The following is a 9,520-nucleotide window of genomic DNA, read 5'->3' as shown; positions in this document are numbered from 1 at the left end:
ACAATGGAATGGCATATGTCACTTCTGTAGAGTGACATCCTTCAGATACTTGGTGACTTTTCAGATACCCTTAAGGACCTGGGCGGTTTCATGAGTGTTCTTAAAGTGAACACAAGGATTTGAACCTCTGCTTTGCTTGATTTTGTGGGGTTTTCTGGGTCAAGTGAATAGCACATCATTTTTAGAGGTCACCTCGGGCTGCTTACCCCAAAAGTTAACTTTTATTAACATAGAAAAAAACTTTATTTACATCACAGAATACTTTTTGGTTTGAATTTTACATGGCCTTATGATAATATTGCTTACCTCAGGGACTTCCCTGGTAGCCTAGTGGTTAAGACTCTAGGCTTTTACTGTCCTGGCATCAGTTCAGTCGCTGGAGAGGAAACTGAGATCCTGCAAGCCACATCACACACACGCACACACACACACATATTTTTTACCTCAAGTTTTTTCACTTGCCTGCCATAATTTTGACCTGGAATTTTAAATCTTCGAACATTTGAGTTATTTTTCCAATACTGAAATATTACTGAAATTCTGTACCTGTTGAACAACTCCCTATTTCCCTATGACCCCAGCTCTTCAACTGTAATTTTACTTTTTGTTTTTATGAATGTGGCTATCTTAGATACCTCATATAAGTATGATGATATGGTATTTGCGTTTTTACTCCTAGCTTATTTCACTTGGCGTAATGTTCTTAAAATTTATTCATGTTGACATGAGAACATGTGACAGGATTCCTTTCCTTTTTAAAGTGGAATAATATTCCATTGTGTGTGTATACCACTTTTTCTCTATTTATCCATTGATAGATATTTGGGTTGCAAAAGCTGTTGTGAATAATGGGAGTGATGTGAACACGAATACCTCTTGACTATTAAAGATCATGCTGGTATGCATATGGGTGTGCCGCTAGACTACTTTGATGTGGACATGACTCCATCCCCATGCTGGCAAATAGTTCTTCACTGTAAGTAATAACTGCAGGCTTGAACTGGCAGAGAGGGAAAGGTGGGGCATTTCTGGTCAAGATTCCATCTCTAGATATCCCTCTGGGCAACAGCAGAGAAAAGGAGAAAATAGCCTGAATTATTCAGAGCAGAAAGGGTTTCCGGTCTGAAAAATTGCATGCCTACCATATGCAGGACACCATGCTAACATTTTCATATGTGTTGAGGGGGAAATGTGGGATATTTCTTGAAGTAAGATAATTATGATAGTTAAGATCAGTTTTGCTCCAAATTCCCATGGCACTGAAGTGATCCCCAGTGTCATGCATGGGCCCAGCAGGGGAGGATATCCTAACCTTAGCATGGAGGGGGGCTTGTTTTTTTTTTTCCTGAAAAGAGTTGAGAATAAAATATATTCAAATTTCAAATATAATACAAACTACTGAAATTTAAGCTTGACAACTTCTTTCCAGGCTGTCGGAGTATCAGTTCAGTTCAGTTCAGTCACTCAGTCGTGTCCAACTCTTTGTGACCCCGTGGACTACAGCACGCCAGGCCTCCCTGTCCATCACCAACTCCCAGAGTTTACCCAAACTCATGTCCATTGAGTCGGTGATGCCATCCAACCACCTCATCCTCTGTCGTCTCTTTCTCCTCCCACCCTCAATCTTTCTCAGCATCGGGGTCTTTTCAAATGAGTCAGTTCTTCACATGAGGTGGCCAAAGTATTGGAGTTTCAGCTGTGACACTTCACTTTTGTCAGAGTATATGTTAGCATAATAACCAACTGTGTGTCTGTGTGACCCATATGGCAGAGATCAGTCTCTCCAAGGGCACAGAGCCTTTGCCAGAGTTCTAACTGATGCTATTCACTGGTTGCTGGTTAAATAAATCATTGTTGCTGACAGTCCATCTTGAAAGAACTTAGTTTCAGTGGGGAGCCCCAGAACCTGTATCAGGTTCCCTAGTACTGCCTGTAGATGATATTGCTAATAAAATCAGTTCCTACACAAAAATCAAAACCAGCTTCGAGCTTTCCTGGGGACTAGGAAAATATGCCTTCAAGGAGGGAAAGAAAAACCATTGCAAACTTGAACCATTTAAAGTGACTTTCATTGATTTATTTTAGTCTATCAGTTCAGTCCCCAGAGTAGGGGAGAAGGATGACTCCAGACTCAATTTGTTGGTGTCACTTCATTGGAGCTATTTTACTTGTAACCATAGTGAATTTGGCTATTCTATGGTAGGGCTTCCCTGGTGAGTCAGATGGTAAAGAATCTGCCTGCAATGCAGGAGACTCAGATTCGATCCCTGGGTCAGGAAGATCCCCTGGAGAAGGAAATGGCTACCTACTCCAGTATTCTTGCCTGGAAAATCCCATGGATAGAGGAGCCTGGTGGGCTATAGTCCATGGGGTGGCAAAGAGTTGTTAACTGACCAAACAGCACAACAACAATGGTTCAGGGAAGCAGAAAAGGCACTGGCCTGAGAGTCAAAAATGGCTTCTAGTCCTAGCTTGACCTCTAACTAATTGGGTGCTTTAGACATGTGCCTGTCCCTCTGGAATATGAGCATACCTTCTGTAAATTCCAGCGGCCCTTGGACCAGAATAGCTCCATTCCTCAGACTGGAATAGCTTTAACAATCTGTGAGTTAGGGATATTGCTTGATCATTGTGTCCATTCTACTTTTTATTTGGCATTTTTATTTAATACATATATACATATATAAAAATTTGTACACAGTAAAAATACAAAATAAGTAATTTCTTCATAAGTTATGCAATTAAACAGCTACCTTTTTAAAGTTTAAAAAGCATTGTGAAAAAGAAAGAGGAAATCTAGTCAGTTCTTTATATCATTCATAATAACCTTGGTATAAAATATCCATACACGTGTACAAAATAGTGTACAGTTCATAAAAGCTGTGCAAAGACAGCAAAGTTCCATGAAAAAAAAATCAAAGAGGCTTGTGGGTCTCTATCTGTTCACCTCAGGCCCAATGCTCAGTGGAACATCCCTAGTCATGATAAAAGGGCATAAGGGAGAATGCTTGGTTCATATACCATAGATGCTGAAATAGTAAAGAAAATACTTTAAAACACACGGACAGAAATACAGCTTGACTCTTCCTCCCATTTAGAGATCTCACTTCTTTGCCCAGAGAGCACTGGGAATAGGACACACGGAAAAGATTTAGTGTTTATGCAGTACCTTAGACCAGAAGGCACAGGTTTGTGGGGTTTTTTTTGTTTGTTTGTTTTTTAGTTCTTGAGCTTTCTAAGGCCATTGCTATAGAAGACTGGGTCACCAGAGTTTGGAGTTGGCTAGGATGTGGTTGCTACCTAAGATGGGGATGTAGAGGGGTCTGGGAAGTCAGGGGTCTTGAAGTTATAGGCTTGATATTGTGAGATATCCTGTCTCGGTTTCCTGCTTCATACAGGCTTTCTTACAAGGTTGTTGCTGCTGCAGCCAGTAGCGCCTGGCACACAGCTTAAGCCAGGCTGTAGGAGTGAACACCCCTAACTGTGTTTAAGATAGCTTGCAATAAAACACGATAGACAGGACCCCTTGTGGAAGAGTTAAGGCTGGGACCAAGACCTAAATTTAACTTGTGCGGAGAGGGCTGTTGAGGGAGGGGTGTAGGGGAAAGAAATGTCGTTTGGGGCAACGGAAGGGGCCAGGGTGCCCTCGGACAAGGTGACTTCTGCAGCAGCGAGCGGCAGCGGGCCGAGTGAACACGCACCGAATCCCACCTCTTCAGTTTCAAAGCACTCGTAATCAGTACCCCGGGGGGCGCGGGGGCGTCTAAGACACCGTGATCTCCTCCTCGCCCTCCTCGTCGTCCTCGGAGTCGGAGAAGTCCGAAGCTTTGTCCGGGCTGCCTGAGCGCGCGGGCGAGGTGGGCAGCGGCGCTTCCAGCCGCGGGTCCCGCAGGTGCCGAGGGTCGGCGGGGGCCGCGTGATAGACCAGGCGGGGGCGGGGGCTGCCCGGGCCCTCGTCCTCCTCGTCGTCATCGTCCCCGGGACCCTTCTGGCCCACGTCGCTGAGGTCCGGGTGCGGGTTGAGTTTGGTGGGAAGGGTCTGCTCGCGGCAGCCCCCGCTAGACAGGAGCTCGCGTTCCTTGGAGTTCCGCCACTTCATGCGTCGGTTCTGAAACCAGATTTTCACCTGGGGCCAAAGGGGTGAGAGCAGGGGAGAGGGGAGGTTAGCGCGGAGCCCCCGCCACCGTCTTTGCCAGCTCCCCACCCCTTAAAGTGAGTTGGGACGCCACGTGGCACTTTCCATTCAGCCCCAATCTCATCCCCGCCACCCACTTCACGCATCTCTCGCCGGGTCTTAGGGTACCTGGCCGAGGTGGGCGGGGGTGGGGTCGCTGCTGAGCCTGGGAGAGAGGGGGCAGGGAGAGTGGCTATCTATCGCGAGGAGCCTCCGCGAAGCCGGCTCTCGCCCCTTTCATCCTCTCTAGTCCTGACCGCATCTGTACACTGGAACCTAAACGGTTTCCTAGAACCCTCCCATTTAGACCATGCCTGGCGGGGGGGGAGAGGGGGGGAGGGCTACGGGGAGACCGCCCTCACCTGTGAGTCTTTCAAGCCCAACTTGGCCGCCAGCTTCTTGCGGTCCGGCTTGCTGATGTACTTCTGCTTCTGGAACATCTTCTCCAGCGCCTTGCGCTGCACGTCGGAGAACACGGCTCGACGCAGCATGCCCCTGCGAGGCTTGCCGCGGGCGGCCAGTGGCCAGGAGAAGGTCCCCGGGATGGGCACGACGCTGGAGGACGCTGCGGAGGCCAGGAGTGCTAGGTGAGTGAGTGGGCGGTGTCCTGCCCCGTCCGCCCCTCCTTTGCGGCTTCCTTTGGTTTTCCTTTCTGATCCTTCGTCTCTTTAAAGCTCTCCTTTTTCTCCCCCTGGAGAATAGGCTACGAACCTACAAACCTGCGAGAGTGAAAGGCGCTTTCCGCCCAAATAACTTTCCCTTTCAACCGTGCAAACCCGGATTAGGTAAAACCACGGAAACACAGAAAACAACCCCCACAATAGCCTGTTTCGTTTTTCCATTCAACGGTCTCAGGGAAACCAAACCTGCGTGCATCAGCTAATATAGCAGGAGAAAAAAAAAATAAGTTACAAAAGTAAAAATAAAATAGCCAGCCGAGGCCCCTTGGGTTTCCCCCCTAAGCTTTTAGCACATTGGTGGCTTTTGCATTCTTTGGATGAAAATGAGGTGCTTTACTGATTTGTTAGGAGAAAATCCGCTTTGGATTTTTTTATTTTTGGAAAAATCCAATCAGTATTCATCTTTTTTATATTAATCTTTCCTCCCCTCATCCGCAAAACGTAAAGAATTCGGCCCGAATACATGAAAAGTGGCAGCTAATTAGCACATTGACCGCTTCCCAATGGGTATTGGCATGATAAAAGGAGGGGGTAGGGGGGTGGGGGAGAGTTTCGCTTAAAGGGAGGGAAAAAAAAAAAAAAAAAACCCCAAAAGAAACAGAGACTCTAATGAAGCGTGAATGGTAATTGTGTAGTAATGAACTAACAGAAAAAGACTGAGGACAAGCAGCGAAAGCCATATATTACTGGGACAAAAGAGATTTACACTTTCAAACTAAACACAACTGCAGGCCAAGACCATTGGGAGAATACTGATGGCAGAGGCTTCTCTTCCCCGAATCATTTTCATTAAATGGACATGAAAAGCTATTTATAAAGCTCGGGTTGTTTTTGTTAGAGCATTGAGCTGGGGGAGAAAGGGAGCAAATTCCATTAGCAGCAACAGCATGAATGGTGGGAGGGGGGACGGTTGGTGAATTCTCTCTCCCCCTTTCAAAAATCAATTGCGTGTTTCTTTCGCTGATATTGGGAAGTGCTGTCGAGGTTTTACTCACCGCCCCCCACCCCCGACCATACCCAGTCTCCCTTCCCTTTATAAGAGTTCCCGTCTCCTCAGTCTTGACCAGCTGTAGAGTTTTGAGTCATCACTGGGATTGCAGGATGAAAACTTCGTGGAACCTGCTTAAGGTGTTTCTCCTTTAAACTGGGACCCAATTATGGACCTCCCTCCGACTTCCAATTTTACGAGTTCTACGGTCTTTAAAACGGTTTGGCGGTGGGGGGAGGGTATGATTTGGGAAGTCGGGCTGGAAATAGAGGGTTGGGGGTGTGGGAGGATCTAGTCCCCCTCCCCCGGGCGACCCCAGGCATCCCACACAAGAGGGCACCCCATGTGGTCTTGTGAAAAGCCCGAAGCCCTGAATGAGTTTTAAAGAGAAATTAGCCCCGGCTGGTAGGTGTCTCTCCTCGGCTCGGAGGGGCGAGGGCTGGTCTGTGTGTGGCTGCCCGGAGGAGCTGACCAATTGGTCATGGTGCTGAAACCTTTGTGGGGAATCGTGGCCAAGTGCACTGACTCTGTGGGAAAACGGCGGCGTGAAGGGATGCCAACAGTTCCGCGCCGGGAAGGGAACCGCCTCAAATTGGGACCATGACAATTCCTGCTAATTTGTAGAGCAGGGAATTGGTGCAAAGTGTCAAGCAGTCACTGCTTGTGCTAAATAGGGCATCAAATTGGCGCGACGGATTCGTGAATGTTGTACGTCTCGCAACCTCTGAACCAGAGCGTAACCCCGTGGGGTGGACGGAGAAATATGGCTTCGGGGCAGGGAGTGATGGGGTGGGGCTGGGGTGACTCCAGCCTCCTGAAAGGAAGGGGGACGAGACTTACCTGGGAAATAAGAAGATCTGATGAAAGGCTGGAAAGAGCCTTCAAAGTAGGGAAAGGCAAAGGTCTTGGGAGGGACACTCTGGAGCAAGGTGGGAGACGTTTCTGGGAGTGAGGGAAGGAGGAACAGAAGGAGGAAGACAGGGAATTTGATTAGGTCACCTGATTATTGTACAGGACAGTGAACACATGACATGATTACATCTTAGGCTGGTTTCAAAGGCTTCTTCCTCAATGAAAGAGTAAAATAAATGTTTCCCTAACACTGTCTCATCTGTGGAACTCTCCCCATAGTCCTCACAGTCGCTTACCCACCTCCCCCCCAATATCATCCTAGGCACAAACAAGATGGGTAGAATTGGAGCGGGGGAGAAAAGACTTGCAGACCCACAATACTTGTTAAGCTAGTAAATATGTTGTCTTGGGTTTAAGAAACGGGCTTCCAGAAGCTGGAGGGCAGAAACGCAGAGGCCCAGGGGCGTGCGCTCGATTTCCCTGCACCAGGTACTGTGCGCGCTCAAACTGCAGGTGTTCACATTCATTCTGAGGGTGGGGCGAACCTGGCGGCTTTCCTTTCTGGGAATCGTCTGGACCTACGTGTCACATTGCTTGACCTGGGTCCTCGGGGATCTTGTGTTAAGTGTGTGCGCTGCTGTGTGCGTGGGTACCCGCTGCATAAGGGAAACTGAGGCCAGAACAGAACAGCCCTCAGCGTTTTGCTCTCACTTACCGGTTCTGGGCGCCGAGGAAAGGATGGCGTTCACTCCAAACTTCAGAAACGTGGGCTCGCTGGCAGGGGAGACGGCGGTCTGCGGTGAGCCGCCCCGCCGGCTGCCCGGGCCCGGGGAGCCCAGGTCCGAGGCTCCGGTGTCTGTGAGAGCCGCAGGGGCCCCCGGCCTAGGGGGCGACATACTGGGGGTGGGCACGCTGCCTCGGGGCAGGTAGGCGGGGGGTCGGCTGATGCGGATCAGATCCTCCACCAGGAAGCTCGAGTGACCGGAAAATGCCGACTGCAGGGACTGGGGCAGCGTTAAGGTGGGCGTGGGGCGCAAGAGGCTGGGGTACCCGGCGGGGGGCGCGAGGAGGCCAGGGAACATCATTTTAGGCGCAGGGCGGGCCGAAAAACTTCTTCAAATGGCCAGGAGGTAAATGCCTGACTTCCCACCCCTCCCACCCCCGTGGTGCCCTCTCTCTTGGGCTTAGCAAACGTCTTTAAGGAACGATCCTACTTGGGCGTCTGCGAGTCCTCCGTAGTCCTCCCGTCGAGGTGATGGTTTTATAGTGGCCTGCCCGTTAAAGCGCTTTGAAAAGTGACAGCTCTGACAATGAAGTTCAACAAAGTTCTCCACTCGAGCTTCATTCGCCGGAGGCTCTGGGCGATCTGATTGGCGCAGGGGTGCAATTTATGATTGGATTAGTCTTCATAAGCATGGCCCGCACAATGGGCCGGCAACAAAGGCTGGCGCGCATCAATTCTGCGTATCGACCGCCTCTTTGCAATACAGTGCGCCCCCGAAGCTCTCGCCAGGAGTTTTTGTTCTGGAGCAACACCCGGGCTAATTAAATGCCTATTTAGAAGTTTCAGATGACATCTTGCCTTATAGAAAAGGAATTATTTAGAGAACACACTAAATTTATTTGCAGCTCCCCTGCTGAGCCTGGAAAATAAATCAATAAATATTCATAGAAACTCATCTCCAGGCAATCAGTAAAATAATCCTCCCCCCTTGTGCAGAGGGCAATGAAAAATTTCAAGTCAATGAACATAAAAATATACTCCTTCTTCGGTCTCTGCCCTCCCTATACATTACCCCAGCTGAGGCATAAAGCAGCTGTGAGGGGTGGGTTAAATAAACGTGGAGTAGAGGAGTGCTGTTCTAAAATATTAGGGAAACTTGAAATCGATGCTTTGGAGCTATTGAATGGGCATCCCTCGGGGGTCGGAAGAGGGAGTTCTTGGTTTATTTCATGTTGGGAAACTAATTGAGAGAGTTGGTGATACCTGAACAGTAATATGATTCTCCTGCAAACCCCTGCAACTTAGAAAACAATTTTCAGTATCCTGTCTTTAGAAGTGGCACAGAGGAATGAACCACAGCTAACCCAGAGGAGGATGAGAGGGGAGCCTCGAAAAGGGGCAAGGTGGCAGGGTTCCATTTCCCAGGGCTTACCTCTGCTGGAAGCTGACTTGTGCAAGGAGACCTGAAGGCTCTGGGTGCTCCGCTGGCTCTTTCCCAACCTCTAGGAGCCCTTGGCAGTTTCGCTTGAAACTCAAAGCATGGACTTTTAAAACCACAGCAGCAGAAGTTTGGAATTTGTCCTGAGAGGGTCCTACCCATTGCCAGCACTTCCCCGGGCATAGTTTTGCTGCTTCTTAACAACGGCAATGTACAAATGAGTGAAAACAGAGCGAAGGGTGAGGTCCCCAAGAATGTTGGTCCACACCAGGAAAGACGATTCTTACTTCATTTGGTACCTCAAATCAGAATCTTCCTGTAGACTGCACTTGGCTTTCCTCTGGGTTGGGGCTGGGGTGGTGCTGAGTCTCAATTCCGTTCCTCGGCTAGATAACAGATGTGTTAAATGTCCCATTCATTTCTTTAGTGTGGCTGAACCTCCCCAAAGAGAAGTGTGCAGCCCCGCCAGGCCGCCCTGATCCTATTAACCATGAACTAACTGTCACCTTCAGCTGGTTTTCCTTTTTGCTTTTTAACACAAAGCTTTCTCAAAAATCTTATTAACCAGCTTTATTTCTCTCGATGGTTTTGTTCAGGGCGTTTTGTGTTAATGATCTCCATGTCGCTGCTTTAACCATTCAATAAAAGTGCATCTGTGATTTAT

General features: G+C 48.6%; 1 protein-coding gene across 1 annotated transcript; it reads right to left on the bottom strand.

Annotated features, from left to right (window-relative positions):
• Positions 1-2,691: 2,691 nt before the first annotated feature.
• DBX1 (developing brain homeobox 1) lies at positions 2,692-8,326 on the bottom strand. The gene is made up of 4 exons (XM_070365074.1): positions 7,410-8,326; positions 6,683-6,784; positions 4,537-4,739; positions 2,692-4,126 (listed from the first exon to the last, which is right to left on the bottom strand). Exons 1-4 carry the CDS (start codon positions 7,777-7,779, stop codon positions 3,764-3,766), a joined length of 1,038 nt encoding a protein of 345 aa, XP_070221175.1. The 5' UTR covers positions 7,780-8,326; the 3' UTR covers positions 2,692-3,763.
• Between the last annotated feature and the right edge of the window lie 1,194 nt (positions 8,327-9,520).

The sequence above is a fragment of the Bos mutus genome, chromosome 29 (genome assembly GCF_027580195.1).
Source record: "Bos mutus isolate GX-2022 chromosome 29, NWIPB_WYAK_1.1, whole genome shotgun sequence".
Taxonomy (NCBI): Eukaryota; Metazoa; Chordata; class Mammalia; order Artiodactyla; family Bovidae; genus Bos; species Bos mutus.
Note: the sequence above shows the minus strand (reverse complement) of the source record. Positions and strands in the feature narration are given on the sequence as shown.